The 19818-nt window shown below is 41.5% G+C and overlaps 1 protein-coding gene across 2 annotated transcripts in view; it reads right to left on the reverse strand.

Annotated features, from left to right (window-relative positions):
- The window catches only part of PKD2L1 (polycystin 2 like 1, transient receptor potential cation channel), a 39174-nt gene extending 20439 nt beyond the window's left edge, over nt 1-18735 (reverse strand). Inside the window, exons 1-2 of one of the 2 annotated variants that reach the window (XM_065923101.1) lie at nt 18501-18735; nt 17990-18103 (exon numbers count right to left, since the gene is read on the reverse strand). In XM_065923101.1, coding sequence (XP_065779173.1) covers nt 17990-18103; nt 18501-18735 — 349 coding nt within the window. Of the gene's footprint in view, nt 1-17989; nt 18125-18499 lie in introns of both variants that reach the window. The other variant, XM_065923102.1, reaches the window with a different exon arrangement.
- Between the last annotated feature and the right edge of the window lie 1083 nt (nt 18736-19818).

Raw genomic sequence — 19818 nt, forward strand, 5'->3', positions numbered from 1 at the left:
TCATTGGAAGGCCTGATGTTGAAGCTCAAGCTCTGATACTTTGGCCATGATGTGAAGAGCTGACTCATTTGAAAAGACCCTGATGCTGGGAAAGGTTGAGGGCAGGAAGAGAAGGGGACTACAGAGGATGAGATGGTTGGATGGCATCACTGACTCGATGGACATGGGTTTGGGTGGACTCTGGGAGTTGGTGATGGACAGGGAGACCTGGCGTGCTGCGGTTCATGGGGTTGCAAAGAGTCGGACATGACTGAGCGACTGAACTGAACTGAAACTACATGATCATCCAATGCCAAGAACTGATTCTGTCTGGAGTTATAGGGTGTGTTAAGGGTAGCCTCAACATTGATTGGCTCATAAAATATTGCAAAATTAAAGCAGTTCAGGAAAAATGTATGAAGACAGCTTCAGCCCATCACAAAAATACATCACCTCCTTTACTATAGGGCATGCTCACTCAGTACAGAACAAGAGGCTCTCAAATGATTCTACAGAAAGGGAAGACATATTTAAGTAATTAACATATGAACTGACTTTAAAATAATTTAAATAGAGACATGTCATTATCACTTTGAAGGGCATGAATGCCTTGAAACACGTTATCAAACTTTCCTTATGTAAGCTGGTACAACCACTATGGAAAATAGTATGGAGGTTCCTCAAAAAAAAACCTAAAAATAGAATTATCATATGATCCAGCAATCCCACTCCTGTGCATATATCCAGACAAAACTAATAAAAAAAAAATACATGCATCACTATGTTCACAGAAGCACTAATCACAATAGCCAAGACATGGGAAGCAGCCCAAACATTCACCAACAGATGAATGGATAAAGAAGATACGGTATGTATGTTACTAAGTGAAACAACTCAGAAAGAAAAGGACAAATACCATATGATACCACTTAAATGTGGAATCTAAAAATGACAAAAATGGACCTATCTATGAAACAGACTCACGGACATAGACAACAGACTGGTGGTTGCCAAGGGGGAAGGTGATAGGGAAGGATGGAGTCGGAGACTGGAGTTAGCAGACATCCGCTATTACTTATGGAATGGATAAACAACAAGGTCCTACTGTATAGCACAGAGAACTATATTCAGTATCCTATGATAAATCATAAGGAAAATAATTTTTTAATGCATATATATGTATAACTGAATTACTTTGCTGTACAGCAGAAATGAACACAACACTGTAAATCAACTATATTTCAAACAAAAATGTTCAAAAATTAAAAAACAAAGCAACGTTTCCCTGGGGTTGTCAAATTAAAACAATATCCACAATCTAAAAGTTGAAAGTTAACAGTTTACTTGGTGGAGATTTTTAGGATTTCAAGTCTGGCAGGCAACATCTCAAGTAACCCTAAGAGAACTGCTTTGAGGAGGTGAGGGGGGAGCCAGATTATACAGAAGTTTTACAACAAAGGGCAAGTAGTCAGAACATCAAAAGATTATTGTAAATGACAGAAAACCAAATATCCCAAGTTAAGGAATTTAGCATTTTTACGTGTATGGAAAGATGCAAGAGCCTGGGCTCACTGAAGTCATTCCTTTGACATACACTTCAGCTATGTGGGGCTGGTATTCTGTATTTTGACAGCCAGAGTTTCCTCAGGGCTTACCATAGGGAGTGGCTGCAGTCTGATGGCTGCTCGATAGCAGGTATTCTTTCATTCCTGAGTTTTCTCAGAAATCACCAGCTCCTGTTGGAGGGCTGCAATTGCTGATAGCTATAACATCCTTTGTTTACTGATATGGCAGGCAATATTCCGTTTCTCAGGTAGTGAACAATATTTTCCTGGAGTTCCCATCAGAGATAGCCTTTCAAAGAAATCTCAAGAAGCTGTATCAGGGACAGAGGTCAGGGAAAAGGCTATGGACAGTGGAACAGAGAAAGAAGTCAAAAAGAATGAAGGTTCCAGCTCAAAATGGGAGAGTATAAGGACATATGCTTATCTCCTCCTGTGAGAACACAAAATTGCAACTAATTGTTGAACAACCATCAACAGGAGGACATTGGAATCCACAAAAAAAAGATACTCCACATCCAAAGACAAAGAAGAAGTCACAATGAGACGGTCGGAGGGGAGCAATTATGATAAAATCAAATCCTATACTGGACACCACCCTTATGGTAGAAAGTAAAGAGGAACTAAAGAGCCTCTTGATGAAAGTAAAAGAGGAGAGTGAAAAAACTGGCTTAAAACTCAACATTCACAAAATGAAGATCATGGCATCTGGTCCCATCACTTCATGGCAAATAGATGGGAAAACAATGGAAACAGTGACAGATTTTATTTTCTTGGGCTCCAAAATCACTGCAGACAGCGACTGTAGCCATGAAATTAAAAGACACTTGCTCCTTGGAAGAAAAGCTATGACCAACCTAGACAGCATATTAAAAATCAGAGATATTACTTTATTGACAAATGTCCGTATAGTCAAAGGTATGGTTCTTTCAGGAGTTATGTATGGATGTTAGGGTTGGACCATAAAGAAAGTTGAGCGCCAAAGACTTGATGCTTTTGAACTGTGGTATTAGAAAAGACTCTTGAGGGTCCACTAGACAGCAAGGAGAACAAACCAGTCAATTGTAAAGGAAATCTACCCTGAATATTCATTGGAAGGACTGATGCTGAAGCTGAAGCTCCAGTACTTTGGTCACCTGATGCGAAGAACTGACTCCTTAGAAAAGATCCTGATGCTGGGAAAGATTGAAGGCAGGAGGAGAAGGTGATGACAAAAGATGAGATGGTTGGATGTCATCACAACTTGATGCACATGAGTTTGAGCAAGCTCTGGGAGTTGGTGATGGACAGGGAAACCTGGCGTGCTGCAGTCCGTAGGGTTGCAAAGAATCGGGCATGACCGAGCAACTTAACTGATACCTGCTGGGTGGGCAACCCACAAACTGGAGAATGATTATACCCAAGAAATTCTCCCACTGTTCTGAATATTCTGAGCCCCATGTCAGGCTTTCTATCCTGGGGATCCAGTAAAAGGACTGGGAATCCCCAGAGAATCTGACTTTGAAGGCCAGTGGGATTTGATTACAGGATTTCCACAGGAGTAGGGGAAACAGAGACTCCATTCTTGGAAGGCACAAACAAAATCTTGTGCGCATTAAGACCCAGGGGAAAGCAGCAGAGGATACTGAACCAGACTTACCTGCTAGTGTTGGAGGGTCTCCTGTGGTGGCATGGGTTGGCAGTGGCTCACTGCAGGGACAAGGGAACTGGCAGCAGCGGTCCTGGAAGCTGCCTCTTGGCTTAAGTACTCTTGGAGGTTGCCATTTAACCCTCCCATGCTTGCTGCGCTGTGCTTAGTCACTCAGTTGTGTCTGACTCTTTGTGACCCCATGGACTGTGGCCCGCCAGGCTCCTCTGTCCCTGGGGATTCTCTAGGCAAGAATACTGCAGTGGGTTGCCACGCTCTCCTCCAGGGGATCTTCCCAACACAGGAATTGAACCCAGGTCTCCTGCATTGCAGGTGAATTCTTTACCATCTGAGCCACCAGGGAAGCCCAAGAATACTGGTGTAGGTAGCTTAATCCTTCTCTCGGGGATCTTTCCAACCTAGGAATTGAACCTGGTTTTCCTGCATTGCAGACAGATTCTTTACAAGCTGAGCTACTAGGGAAGCCCTAACCCTACTACAGAGCCCTGCAGATCCCAGGGCTGGGTCACTTCAGGCCAAACCACTAACAGGGAGGGAACAAATCCCACACATCAGCAGAAAATTGGATTAAAGCTTTTCTGAGCATGGCCCTGCCTACCAGATCAAGACACAGTTTTTCTCACTGCTAGTCCCTCCAGTCAGGAAGTTTATACAAGCCTCTTAGCTTCATCCACCAAATGGCAAACAGAACAAGCAAGAAGAACCACAATCCCACAGTAGCTAGAACAACAACCATATTACAGAAAGCTAATCAGGATGAAAAATCAGAGGATTATATCCCAGATGAAGGGACAAGAAAAAATTCTATAAAAACAATTAAATGAAGTGAAGATAGGCAACCTTCCAGAAAAAGAATTCAGAATAATGATAGTGAAGATGATCTAGGATCTCAGAAACAGAATGGGGATGATGCAAGAAATGTTTGCCAAGAGATGAATAATACATTGGAAGGAATCAATAGCAGAATAACTGAGGCAGAAGAATGGGTAAGTGACCTGGAGGACAGAATGGTGGAAATCACTGCCACAGAACAAAATATAGAAAAGAGAAAGAAAAAAAAAAGAAGATGGCCTAAGAGACTCCTGGGACAACATTAAATGCACCAACATTTGCATCGTAGGGGTCCCAGAAGGAGAAGAGAGAGAGAGAAGGGACCTGAGAAAATATTTGAAAAGGTAATAGCTGAAAACTTCCCTAACATGGGAAAAGAAATAGTCAACCAAGTCCAGGAAGTGCAGAGAGTCCCAGGCAGGATAAACCCAAAGAGGAATTCACTGAGACACATAGTAATCAAACTGACAAAAATTAAAGACAAAGATAAAACATTAAAAGCAACAAAGGAAAAATAACAAATAACATACAGGGGAACTCCCATAAGGTTATCAGTTGATTTCTCAACAAAAACTCTACAAGCCAGAAGGGAATGGCACAATATACTTAAACTGATGAAAAGAAAGTATCTACAGTCAAGAACACTCTACCCAGCAAGACTCTGATTCAGATTTGACAGAGAAAGCAAAAGCTTTCCAGACAAGCAAAAGTTAAGAGAATTCAGCACCACCAAACCAGGTTTATAACAAATTCTAAAGGAACATCTCTAGGCAGGAAACATGAGAGAGGGAAAAGATCTACACAAAATAAACCCAAAACAACTAAGAAAATGATAATAGGATCATACATATCAGTAATTACCTTAAATGTAAATGGATTAAATGCACCAGTCAAAAGGTAGACTGGCTGCGTGGATGAAAACATGTGCAAGTGAGACAGGGTGCTCAGGACTGGTGCACTGGGATGACCCTGGGGGGTAGGATGGGGAGGGAGGTGGATGGGGAGTTCTGGATGGGGAACATATATGCACCCATGGCTGATTCATGTTGATGTTTGGCAAAAACCACTACAATATTGTAAAATAATTAGCCTCCAACTAAAATAAATAAATTAATTTTTTAAAAAGTGCAAGTATGCTCTTCCACTTACCACACTCTAATTAACCTCCCAAATTGTATGTAATTATTTTATATTGTTAGGTTAATCATGTTTCCATTATGGGTTGCAACTGTAATGATCTTTTTTGTCTGGCTATTGATGGTGAAAACTGATAAACCTCTTCTATTATTGTGATTTCTGCTTAAAACAATAATTGTATCATGACTGGTCAGCAGAAAATAATAGAGTTCTGTATCACTGAAATTATCATTTAATAGAAAAACCTGTAATCACTTAAAAATCCAGAGGCATATCAGAATTATCTTGGAATTTTTTGAAAAATACAAATGCTCAGGTATTGCTTTTTTTCTCCAAAACTCCAGATATGTTGCTAATCAGCAGCCACTTTTTTTTTTCACTTTTAGCAGCCACTTTTAAAAACAACTAAAGTATATGATGATCTTTTATTTTTATCTAGTTTGTTTCTCTTTTTCTATTTCATATTCAGTACTCCCATTTCATTTAGTTTATCTTTTCCAATTTCTGTCTTTTTTATGTTCTTTCTCAAGCCTTTATCAAGAGTAGCAGAAAAGCTTTTATATACATATATATAAATAGTATGTATAATATAATAAATACATTTTAGAAAACTTATGGATTTTTGCCTAGATAAAAATTTTATGACATTTTTATTCCACTTGTTTGACTTGGTATGAATAGAATGAGAGATTTTTAATTTATATTCACTCAAAACTTTGATATAGTTCCACATATTTTGGCATCTAATATTACTGCTAAAAGTCTAGAAAGTTTATTATCTTACTGATTTTTAAAAAAATAAAAAAATTTGAGTGAGGCTTGAAACTTCTAATCCAATTCTGAGAATATAAAGAAATATGTTTTAAAAAATAGGAAATCAACATGTGATAGATTATTATTAACTAAAGTACAGATTTTGTTCAAATTTCACAAAATTTTATGCTAGTGTCCATTATTTGGTTTCATATCTTATTCAAGACTTCACATTGTATTTAACTGCATTGAACAGCTTCAGCTGTATGCAACAAATTCTGTTGAATTCTCATTTTTATTCTATTACAAAGTATTTTCTAATTTTCCTTGCTATGGCTTCTTAGATACATCCATCATTTAAAAGTGGACATTTAATTTCCAAATACATGAGATTTTTTAAGTATCTTTGGTATTAATTTGATTTTGATATTAATTTCTCATTTAAATGCTTTCTTCTCTGCAGTCACCCTGTGTGCTTCTCCAGTCTTCTAATTTTATTGAGGCTTTCAATGGCTAAGTCAAAGATGTCTCTTGGAAATGTTATATTGCACTTAAAAATATGTGGATTATTTTCAAATATCTTTTGATATTGATCTCTAGTATAATTCCACAATGATAAGAGAATAGACTCTGTAAGATTTCAATACCTTTACAACGTGAAATATTTGCACCTGGTCTTAAGTCCCTGGATATGTTCTAGTGTTTCCTAGTTATTGTCTATGGGAAATTCAATAGAATTTGTATCCTACTGTTGTGTGAAATTTGTATAAATCTTAATTATGTTGAATGGTTTTCAGGTCTACTATATCCTTCTACTTCTCTGTATATTCATTCTATTAAGTTTTGAGAGTTTGATATTGAAACTCCAATTAAAAATCTTAATTTATCTACTTAAAAAATAATTGTAATATACAGCAGAATTATATATAACTTTGTTCTGTATTTTCCAAGTCTCCTGTAAACGTGTTATCATATTTTCATAACTTAAAAAAATTAAAAAGAAACAGAAAAAAATAAACACAGGAAAAAAAGTTAAAACAAACAAACAAAAAAACCCAGGCCATCAGAAGTAGTTTCCAACTACAGGAAGTCTCACTATAATGTATTCATTGACCTAGATGCCAATGTAAAATTTACTTCTGCTAATAAATGTTCATTTTTATCCTTATGTACAATGTAAATTGTCTAACAATTTCTTCTCTTGTTTACTTATACTAATAAAATTCAAAATTGAAGCCCAACTTTAATCTCTCTGAAGGAAGATATTTTTGCATAATCATATTTTAACTCTATCCTGGTCTTAATCTTCCAACTCTGTTTCCTCTGAAAACACATTTTATCTGTATAGGATTTTCTAGTTTAGTGTGTGGGTTACTACATTTACGTTACATTGCTCTGTAAAATAAGGCAGGGAATAAATATGCTATTTAAAGTTTTGTTTTTTTTTTTAAGTTTTTTTAAAAAAGGAAAGAAGAAGATTCAAATACTGTGGGCAGAGGTAAGTGAGAAGAAAGCAAAGCCGACTAGCATCTGGGGAGAGAGATGAGAGACAAGAGAGAAGACATTGGGAGAGGTGGGCCAAGTTACGGAAGTACCCAGGGACATTCTTGGTGTTTAGGTGGCAAAGACTGTGCTCCTAATCCTGGGGGCCCAGGTTCCATCCCTGGTCAGGGAACTAGATCCCACATGCCTCAACTAAGACCTGTCACACCCAAATAAATAAGTAAATACATAAATAAATTTTTTTTAAAAAACAAAGAAGTACCCAGCAAGAAGCACTGTATCTGATTCCTGCCTTCACTGCAAGCTGTCAGTTTCTGGCAGATATTCTGAAGTGTGAGTTAGTTTCTACAAAGTGCATCAAGAGTTCCTACACTGACTTTATTACCATCAGCCATCAACATCTTAGGAAAGCCTCCTATGCTTATCATCTTCAGAGCACATTTCATTTCTGTTTGCCTAGAACAAACCATCTGTTTGCCCATAAATCAACCAAAGTTTCTTTTCTAAAATTTCTACCCATGTGTGCCTGGGCTTCCCTTGTGGGTCAAGGGTGAGAGAGTCAATTCCTAGGCAGGTTGATAAGAAGTCCGGGGTCCGAGGAGGAGACAGGGGTCTGGAATTTTCAAGGAGGAGGAAAGGACAAACTTTTTTTTCCTCTACATTCCTTAGTCACATAAAACGTTTTTTCTTTAAGCCTGAGGATTACACAACAAACAACTCAGTTGCAACTCTCTACTAAGGATTATAGAACAACAATGTATCCTGGTTGAGAACAGTTTCTCCTTCTTAAAAACCATCTGACTAAAAAAAAAAAAAAAAAACCATCTGACTAATCCTGTTATCTTAAAATGCAAATTGTGGTAGTGGGTCTGTGTGTGTGTATTTAGTCGTTCAGTTGTGTCAGACTCTTTTCGATCCCATGGAACCTTGAGACATTCTTTTGATTTATTGTGATAACCAATTAAAAAAGTATAACTCCTTTGCTAACACTAACTGGGGGGCACTCTCCATCCCCCTTCTGATGTCTATATATAGAAGCTTTCTCTGTCTCTTTTCATACTTTAATAAAACTGCTACACAAAAGCTCTTGAGTGATCAAGCCTGGTCCCTGGTCCTGAAGCTAAATCTTCTTCGGAGATCAGGAATCCGACATCGTTCACCGTAAGCTCTCAGTTGTAAAGAATCTGCCTGTAATGCAGAAGATATGGGTTCAATCTCTGGGTCTGGAAGATCTCCCTGGAGAAGGAAATGGCAACCCACTCCAGTATTCTTGCCTAGGAAACCCCATGGACAGAGGAGCCTCGCCAGCTACAATCCATGGGGTCGCAAGAGTTGGACACGACTTAGAGACTAAACCACCACCACCAACTTATGTGCCTAGAAAATGGCTCAACTGATACACACCAAACTGTTAATAGTGGTTAATAACAGTGGCCTTATTGGGCTTTTTAAAACAAGGGCTATGTATTAGTTAACATTTCAATAAAGATGTTCCCAGAAACTTTTTGGGGGGGGTTGGAATTTTTTGTAAGTAATGAGGAAAAACACTATTTTACATTTTCCTGTTATACTTGTCCTTTCAGATTCAGAGTATGGCAAAGCTCTTGTGTAACTATAGTCTGAGGCCTTAGCTGGCTCTGGCTACCTCCTCCAACCCCTGCCTGCTCCAGGATGATAGCCAATGATGTTAAAACAAGCAAGCAAGCAAACAGCAATCACTTTAGGCCTCTTTGGCATTGACTCTGGGTCTCCTCAGATGCAAATGCTTGCCTGCCTCTGGGAGCTGTGAGTGCTGCCCCCAGATTGCTCTGACCTTTTTGTTCCCCACATCTTGCCAATGTCCAGAGCACCCCTTCACCATTGTATTCATCACACCTTGTCACTGTTGCTTTACATTTCTACCATCTTTCCTCCTTGAGGGCAGAGGACGAATCTCTGTATTTCAAACCCTTTAACAGTTGTCCTAGGGCCTGACATAGTGAAAAGTGAAAGTTAGTCACTCAGTCATCTCTGGTTGTTTGAGATCCCATGGACTGTAGCCTGCCCAGCTCCTCTGTCCATGGGATTCTCCAGGCAAGAATACTGGAGTGGGTTGCTATTTCCTTCTCCAGGGGATCTTTCCCACCCAAGTATTGAACCCTGGTCTCAATTCTTTACATACTGAGCCACTAGGGAAGCCAGGACTTCATATATGTTTGAATGAAACAATGTGAATACCCAGGCTCTTGTCCTTCATTGGAACTCTTTCCTAATAAGCTCTCTTTGTCTCATTTGTCCTTTTCCTCAATGTTGTGAAATAATTTGGTTTGACTAGTTCAGACTCATTCTGTAAGTCAGTGGTTCACAAACATTTTGTTCTCAGGAGCCCCTGAAAGGGTCTCAGGATATATCCAGGTGTCCTTAGAGCACAACTTTGAGAATCACTGCCCTTTGCCTGTTTCTGTGACTAGCACCTCCACCCAGACCTGAGAATCTGCCTGAACGTAAAACCCTAGACTTTCTCCTGCTACCATCCCACAGTGTAAAGAGATCATTATCAATGTAATCCCTTACCTGTGTACCACATTACATAGTTCACAAAGAGCTTTCCCCTGCAATATCTCCATATAGCCTGTCAGACATGGTGTGGTTTTTCCACATTATCCACAAGCAGTTTCCTATGAATTATGAGGTTCAGAGTTATTTGGCTAGCTAAGGTCATTTAGCTGACAAGAGGCAGAGTCAGCACTCAGACTCATGCCTTATGAATATAAACTACGTGTTCTTTCTCTGGCCACTTACACTGACAGTGCCCCAGATTTCATCAGCTAGTGGTGCCTGCACTTCTGTGCTTAACTGAAGCATGGTCACGTTGCTGTTGTTGTTTACTTGTTAAGTCATGTATGACTCTTTTGTGACCCCATGGACTATAGCCTGCCAGGATCCTCTGTCCATGGGATTTTCCAAGCACGAATATTAGAATAGGTTGCCATTTTCTTCTCCAGGGGATCTTCCTGATCCAAGGATCGAACCCATGTCTCCTGCATTGGCAGGTGGATTTTTTACCACTGACCCACCTGGGAAGCCTGAAGCATAGTCATAGTTCTGAAAAACCCTTTCCCTGATCCTAAGATCTAGCACTTAAATGTACTAGTGTGTTTCTAGAGACCAGTGACAGCCCCAAATGGGAGAAAACTAAGTGACAAGTTATCATTCAGCATTGGACAGTAGGTTATGTCCAAACCCACTGGTCTTATAATAGTGATCCAGGCCCTGAAAATTCCGGGGCACCAGAGAATTTCGCTACAGCAAATACAGATCAAAGCCTGCTGTGCTGTGCTGTGTTTAGTCACTCAGTCGTGTCTGACTCTTTGTGACCCCATGGACTGCAGCCCACCAGGCTCCTCGGTCCATGGGGGCTCTCCAGGCAAGAATACTGGAGTGGGTTGCCATGCCCTCCTCCAGCGGATTTTTCTAATCCAGGGATTGAACCCAGGTCTCCAGCATTGTAGGTGGATTCTTTACTCCCTGAGCCACTAGGGAAGCCCCAAAGCCTGCTGGTAGGGCCTAAATCTCTATCATTTAGGTTTAATTGACTCAGATCATCTCACCCTAGTACTGGAAGGACATCTTAATTCTCTGGGTCTGGATGGGCCATGGTTAACTAAGTATGCTAGGAGAGGCATGAAATTATTATCCCATGGTCATCCTTTCTTTCTTTTTTTTTTTTTGACTGTGCCAGGTCTTAGTTGTGACCTGCAAACTCTTAGTTGTGGCATGTGAGATCTAGTTCCCTAGACAGAGATCAAATCCCGGGCCCCTTCATTGGGAGCATGGAGTCTTAGCCACTGGATCACTAGGGAAGCCCCCTCATGACCATTCTTAGTCTTTGGCAACCTCATCTGGAGAGTTAGTCTTTCTGATCCTTGCTAAGCATTATATTGGTACTTTCAAACAGATCTCAGGTTCTGGTGGGTTAAACTTTTCATTTCCGTATTTTCCAAATTTATGGAAATGATGTGGAATGACAACTGATATTTATTGAAAGTCCACTATACGCCAAACACCATATTAAGTACCTTTTTTGTTTTCCACTAGTCTCACAAAGCAGACATTATCCTCATTTGAAATACAAGGAAATCAAAACCTCCAGGGATTTAAATATCTTGACCTACATCTTATCAAAGGCACATGTCTAATAACTGGTTGCACCATCATTTGAAGGAAGTCATCTTATTCTAAGTCCCATACTATCTCCATCACCACTGTGCCTTCACTAATGTTATGATTCTATATAACCAATTATCTTCTGCCATCATTACAGCCACATGGGGCATGGGGCTCACCGAAAGATATTTCCTTAACCTCTAATATCTTTCTGTTCCTTTCTTTGTTAACTCTAGGGACGCTCAGTCAAGAAAGCCATCTTCTATGAAGGTTTCTCAAAAAATTAAAAATAAAATTATCATATGATCCAGTAATTTTATTTCCAGGTATTTATTCAAAGGAAATGAAATCTGTACACCCCTATGTTTACCACGATATTATTTGCAATAACCAAGACATGGAAACACTGATGGATGAATGGATAAAGAGAAGGTGATGTGTGTATGTGTGTATGTAAAGAGAGAAATACTGTGTGACTTTACTTACTGGTAGAATCTTAAAAAACAAACAAAGAAACCAAACCAAACCAAACCAAACCCCAAAAAAGAAAACCATCTCAACCTCCTGAACTCATAGATACAGAGAACAGATTGGTGGGTACCAGATGCAGGAGGTGGGCAAAATGGGTGAAAGTGGTCAAAATGAAAAAATTTCCAGTTATAAGAAATAAGTCTTAGGCTACAGGGCTGGTGACTATATTTGAAAAGCTGCTAAGGAAGTAGATCTTAAAAGTTCTCATTACAAGAAAAAAAAACTGTAATTATGTGTGCTGATAAACTAAACTTAACTAAACTTACTGCGGTAATCCTTTAACAATATATAAATATATCAGAACATCATGCTGTATATCTAAAACTAATACAATGGTACATTATCAATTGTATCTCAGTCTAAAAAAAGACATATTCTTCCTAATCTCCAAGCTTATTTCAGCCTCTCCTGTTAGTGTAAGATTCCATCAGTCTACAGACAGAACCTTAAAACCCACCAAAAGAAAGCCAAGTGAACAGAGGCAGGCATTTCCTGACAACCAGTAGTGGGTAAAGAACATCCAATTGACATTAATTGGAGTGTAGATATAAGTTGCCAAAGGCCAAGGGTATTTGCCCTCCTCCACAGCTCCATGGTGACCAGACTCAGCCTTGTCTTGGCTCAGAGCTGCTTCTATTCCAGGGGAGTGAGGGACAGTCCCAGGTGCACCTTTGAGATACTGTCTCCTAAAACAAACAGCCATTGTTTCTACACAAAGACCTTCAATGTTTCCTCCATCAACAAAAGGCTACAGCCGTCCTGCCAAGAAGACAAAAGGCTGGAAGCCCTTTCAGAAATAGCATGATGGTGGAAGGGAAGGGGTGGGGGCAGGAAGATCATTCTTAAGCACTTTCTCCGCCCAGGAACAGGAGTGACTCTACTCATCAGGAACCAGACTGAATTACTGATCATTCCTGGACTATTCATAATGACAATCATAACAGCTTTCTAAGCTGTGGAACGGAAATAATAGTATCTACTCCTTACAGGATTGCTGTCAGGATCAAATGAGATAACAGGTGTGAAAGCTCTTTGTGAGATTTAAAGGACTGCACAACTGATATGGTTATTATGAAAAGATTGATAGTTCACCCATAATGCCTCTATCAAAAAGTCAGATTTATTTTAACCAGATGAGACTCCAAATACCCTGGTGTCTAGATCCACCCGGTTCCTGAACCAAAGCATAACAGAGAAGAAATGTAGTTAGTATGGCTAAACACCATGGTTTACTAGTGCCCATCTCAGCTCAAATTGCTGTGCAGGTGATGCCTGACCTAGCTGACTATTCTATCCAGCCCCAGGAACCCACATCCTGGAAGTGAGCCCTTGGTGGTTGGTCCCTACCTAGGGTCTAATGTGCCAAACGTCACCCCCAATCTTCTTCCTTGCTCTTCTTAAAATGTATTTCTTATGCAATTTATACAAAAATAAACACACATAATATATTAAAACATGAGAAAACTGTCTATCCTCACTAGTGACCAAAGACAAATAAATTCAGGCAAACTGTACTATGTTATGCCTATTTAATAATAAAAATTATAAATAAGAATATCCAATGTTAACAAACTTGTGACAAAATTGGTGTGATCTTATATTGCTAGCAATATAATAAATTTATATGGTTGCTTACAGAGGGAAAATAACAACACATAGCAAGTACTAAGAAGACATTCCTGCCTTTGGCATAGTAACCTCTCTCCCTGGAAATTCCAAGGAGGTCATTCAACAAAAGTGGTGAAAAAAAGCAGCAAGTATAGATATATTTACCTATTCTAGGCAAATACTGAAATAACAGGAGAAATGTTTTAGTTAACTGTGGTGTGACTGTAGTCATTAAAATGAAAATATAAAAAACACTTAGAAACATGAGGAACTATGATATAATTCCAAGTGAAAGCACACAATGTGATGATGAGGCAACATAACTTCATCAATCATATACTATGGTCTACGGCTTCCCTGGTGACTCAGCTGGTAAAGAATCTGTCTGCAATGCAGGTAGATTGACCTGGGTTTGATCCCTGGGTTGGGAAGATCCCCTGGAGAAGGGAAAGGCTACCCACTCCAGTATTCTAGTCTGGAGAATTCCATTCTAAACCCATAGAATATACAGCACCAAGAGTGAGCCATAATGTGAAGTATGGGCTTTGGATGATGACGACATGGCAACATAACTTCATCAATCATAACAGGTACCACCCTGGATCTGTGTGTGTAGAGGTAAGGGGTCCTTCCACTATCTCCATAGTTTTGCCTTTTCCAGATTCAGATGCCAGCTCTTTTCCTTACTAGTTCAAGTATTTGGAAATCCCCTTAACACAAAGATAAATACTATCAATGATTGTGTGAGGTTCTTCATACATTATCTCCATAAGTATTATTATCTTTGTTCTAGTCTAGTGTTTCTTAACATTTTTTGCATTGTACCCTAACCCAGGAGCCTCTTTAGACATTTTTTTCCTAATCACCCTACACCCTAATTAAATTTTAATATCACATATACTTTCTACATTAGCTCAAGTACTAGGGTCCTTTGGAGATCCAAAAGCTATAGAAATATCTAAGCAGGGTTGTTTTGCCCTAAAGGCAACTATTTTCACCCCTTTGGGGGCTACATCATCCCCACTGAGAATATTTAGTTTAGTTGCAGATGGTCAGCGCTCAGGGAGACTGTGTGAAGAAGCGAAGATGCTAGAAAGGTGAGGTCAGGACCCTGGATAGCACCAAAGAAACCCTACTGAGACCTTGTCCAAGACTCAGTGTTACCTGAAGATTAACCTGAAGCAAGGAAAGGGCTGTGAGAGGAGGGGGCCTAGGAAACTAGTCTTAGTGGTACTTTATTGCATGTTGTAGGAATCATCAGAATATGAAGGCCTCCAAATTCTCTCTCAAAAGAAAGCTCTTGAGGGGGCTGGCAGTCTGTACTTATAACTCTTCACAAGGTCCTCAGGATAACATCCCAATTACATATTATACCTTATAAAGCCCTTCACAACACCCTCTACTTAAATGGCTGGCCTTGTCTTCCTTTACCACTTTGTTCTTCAAATTCCCTGCTCCAGCCACACTGATGCACTCTCACTAAACTGTGCCCTCTTTCATTTCTGGGGCTTGGCACATACTATTCCCTTTTCCCAGAAATGTCCTCATCTTCACCTTTCAGGAAGCAGAATTCTCGTCCTCATTCAGGTTTTAGTTCAGACATTACTTTCTCTGTCTGTCTTCATACATCCCTCAGATCTGGAGTAACAGCATCACAGAACTCTGAACTGATTGGATTGACTATGGAGTATTTTGTCCATTAGGGGTATCATATAGATCAGACCTGGAGACAGGCAATCAGGATGGTGAGCATTATGGAATATATATGCTAGGCATGGAGGTAATGACTCCATGGATCTTACTTCATGTTTCTCACATAATAATCCCATTGGATTGGGTAGGTATAGAAAAGAAAACTAAAACTCAAAGAAGTTAAGCTACTTACTCAAGGTCCCTCACCTGGTAAATGGTAGAACATGGTATTTGAACCCAAATCTGTGTAAATTCAGAGCCCATGCCTTCAATCTCTGCATAATACCACTTAAATTAGCAGGTATCTAATCCAGAGAACAGATCACCACATTCATTCACACAGCTGAAGAATTGTCACTTTGGAGAGTAACAGGGAAGTAGATGGCTCAATAGAAGGAAGTTCTTAAAAGGAGAAGGTTGAGCCCCTGAAAGGCCCAAGGATCAGTCATCTCTGCGTATCTCAGTCCAAGGTCTGGTACAGAAGGGGGAGCTCTGTGAATGGAAGGAAATAGCGCTGCCCCATGAAACAGTGAAACTCTCATGCATGCTCCACAGGTTGTAGTCACCTGACAAGGCACCACAGGGAGGATCAAGGAGAAAGGATTTCTATCTCTTTGAACTAGATGACCTGTAAAGCTCCTGGACACTCAAAGATTCTGTGATTATTGGATTGAGTCTATGACTCAGACTTTGGCAAGTTACAGACCACCTAGTATTCAGCAGTGCATTGGGATCTCAAAAAGTGGAGAATGTGAGCGGATGGACTAGTGGGCTCTGAGAACTGCAGCTTCCCACCCTGAAGCCAGAATGGTTCACTCTGACTCTGGGGATCCAGAAACCTCCTGATCTTGCTCTGGAAATAGAGACATTCCTGTCATTTATAAAGAAAGCCTCTGCCTACCTGTTACAGCTGCTGTCATAGGATCTGAAAATGGAGAGAAACACTCCTTCCTGGCAGATGGTTGAGACAAAAGACAGTATGTCAACAAATGAATTTCTGACAGTCATTTGCTGAGAGGAATAAAATGGGTCCCACAAAACGTACCCTGGGTCGACTGTTGTTCCCCACATGCTCTGTCTCCTTTCACTCCATGCTGATGGCCTATGGTAAACATAGAACTGCCCCCCTCTCCCCACAGAATGAGTTCCAACCAAGTACAGCCAAAACAAGTGCTCAGCTTTCCTAGAGGGCTCATATAAATGTGGATGGCGCACAAACATGATGAAAATTTTAACCTAAATTATATTATCAGAACTTCAGATTCTACTTGCAGAATATTTGTGCAACCTAGAAAGAACAGAGACTTCTGTGAGGTATGTGCTGTGCTGTGCTTAGTCGTTCAGTCGTGTTCGACTCTTTGCCACCCTGTGGACTGTAGCCCGCCAGGCTTCTCTGCCCATGGGGATTCTCCAGGCAAGAATACTAGACTGAGTTGCCATACCCTCCTCCAGGGGATCTTCCCAACCCAGGCATCAAATCCAGGTCTCCTGCATTGCAGGGAGATTTTTTTACTGTCTGAGCCACCAGGGAAGCCCAAGGATACCAAAGTGGGTAAACTAACCCTTCTCCAGGGAATCTTCCCGACCCTCTGGAATCGAACTGGGGTCTCCTGCATTGCAGGCTGATTCTTTAAGCTGAGCTACCAGGGAAGGCCTCTGTGAGGTATAATGTCACCTAGTAATGGAGGCACCTTAGCTGTATGATCTAAGCTGCAGCTTCAGTCAACACACGTTCCCACACAACTCCATCAAACTAACCAAAATTCACTTGTGCAAGAACTTAAAGCAGCAATTAACTAAATACAAAGCACACTTACCTATAGGTCTTATAGCATCTGCTCGATTCATCTTTATCACTACCTCCAGTTATTTGTTCTTCTATGACTCACTGATCTACTTGCAAAATATTTATGTTAAATATGTAAATATGATAAATATTACAGTTATCAGAGAAGCTTTTCACTTGCTTCTCTCAAGGGACAAACCAAACCTTCCCAGCTTATATCTATAGATAGAGCTTCAGATAAGCTTCCCTCCATACCCTTGGCATGGGAGAATCTTAACTACACTGATTACCACACCATTTGAATCTTTAACCTTTTATTAGGGATATGAGTTCTAAGGCCTGCCTGAATCTTTTTCTTTCCGCCTCCAAAGAAAAGTGGATCAAACATAGTCTATATTAACTATGTGAAACCCACCAAACTATTTTTTTCTGAACAGAAAAGAATGTCATCCACTCTTTACAGAAAGTTAAAAACTTCCACCTGCTAACAGAGAACAGTGGTTGCTAAGTCAGTATCAAGAACTTGAACTTAAAAAGTGGATTCCCCTAAAAACGAAACAAACAAAAAAAGTGGATTCCCCCTTGTAACTCTTGACAAAGCAACTTGTATGAAGTTTTCCCACAGTCTGCTTTTTCTCCTGAACTCAGTGACATGTACTTTTTAATTAAAAGGCCTGAAGCTGGAAAGGTATAAAATAGAATGCTATTATTGATATAAAGATCCTAGGACACGGTCTGCTCACACAGGTGGAAGAGGCTGTCCCCACAGACGCTGCCCACAGAGGTGTGTACACAGAGACAAACGTTACTCACAGAGACAGATGTCCACCAGGAACACGACGTATACCAAAAGCTCCCGCAGGGTGGTCTTGACATACAGCTCCCGGTTCTCAGCTGTGTTTTCAGTCAAGGTCGTTCCCCAAAGTCCTAAAGGGAGGGACATTGGAAAGATGTCCAGAATTCCCACAGTGGGGTTCCTTCCAGTTACCCCACAAACCAGTCCCTGGAATTTATGCTCATTTCCACCGCAGCCCCTTTTCCCATCACCTTATCCCAGATGGGGCAGGCTAGGGTATCATCACATCCATGTCTTCCCTCAAACTAGCTCTCATATACGCTTCTGGGTCCCCAAGAGATGACTGTGCCAGGCTTTCCCTCTGAGAGACTACCACACTAGCCTCTGTACCCTGGGGCATTCAGATCTGACACAGACAGTTCACAAACCCCAAAGATACATCTTCATACTGTATCCCCTTCCCAAAACCTCAGCTGGCCCCTTCTCCCGACCCCAGTATCTGAGGAGGTGCCTCCCCCCACCAGGCACCTCTGATGCCGCGACAGATGCGAAGGCAGCAGCTGGACACCAGGGTCCTGTGTGGCTTCTCCTGGGGTCCATCTTCAGGCTGCTTCGGTTGGGATTGAGGCGGCACTGCACTGGAGATGGTGCAGATCCTGAGGGTCCCTTGAGGGGAGGGGGGGCCGCTGTAGGTGGGGTTGTCCCAGGCTCCACTCCCCAGCTTTTGTAGCTCCTGCTCCTCGGGGCTTCCCACAGCATTCATGGGGAATGAGGCAGGGGACCTGGCACCTCAGGTACCCACTCTCACCTGGAAAACAGAGAACAAAGACACAGGTTAGCCTAGCCAGCAGAGGGCAAAGGGAAGGGAATGTGAGAGCAGCTGGTCTCCTGCAGCCTCTGCCTCCAGCCTTTTGTACGGGGAGTGCCCACTGTGGGGAGGGAGCAGAGGAGATGGAGGGTGGGGAGTGACCGTCAGTGCTGCCAGGGGCTCTCTCTCCCCTCAGCAAGTGAGAGGGTGGGAGGGAACTGGGAGGCAGGGGTTTGATGGGGGAATAGGAAGGTGTGGAGACTGGGTTTAGAAGGAAGGTGGGGCAAGAGAGGCAAACGCTGTGGGGAGAGCAGGGCTGCTTGCAGATGGGGCCTGGGAGGAATGCGCCCCCACCTGACAGGAGAGGTGATGAAAGAGCAATGGGTGGGGCTAGGAGGAAAGGGAGGCCTTGGAACTTCACTGCAGGTCTGAACTCATTGTCACTAAAAGCTCCTGAAAGGGCTGCCATGGATCAGGGTGGGGACCCAGGCCAGGCACAGGGACTGAAAAGTGCTGCCTCCCTCCAGGCTCAGTCAATGGTGTCTGAGGCTCTGTTATGGTCTCACCTTGAGCTGACCCCTGGTGGGGTGAAGAAGGGGGGCTCTTCTCCCTCATTCCACCCTCACAGCTGGGGGGAAGGATCAAGACAGGAAGTCCCCCTCTTTTAGACACTTATGTGACAGGGTCTCTGACCGCAGATGAAGAGGGGGAATGCCTGCAGAGGTCCAGATCACCTGTATTCTTTTTTTCTGAGGTCTGTCCTCTTAGAGGGTCCACACTCTAGCTTATAGCTGAGCTATACTGCCAGAAAGTTCTTCCTGCAGGGTGCAGAGCTGTTTAGGGAAGAGGCTAAGCACTGATTGGGAAGGCTGACCAGAGAGCAAAGGCTGTGTGACCTGGGAGTCCTTAAGGGGGGTGTACATGTGGACCCAGCTCAGCTGACAAGCTTATCTTAGCCTCTGCTTAATGCTGGACCTAGAACAGTGAGCAGGAGCACAAAATGCAGCAGGAGAAATAGCAAGGCTGATTGGCTTTCCC

This window comes from Muntiacus reevesi, chromosome 2, assembly GCF_963930625.1.
Source record: "Muntiacus reevesi chromosome 2, mMunRee1.1, whole genome shotgun sequence".
NCBI lineage: Eukaryota > Metazoa > Chordata > Mammalia > Artiodactyla > Cervidae > Muntiacus > Muntiacus reevesi.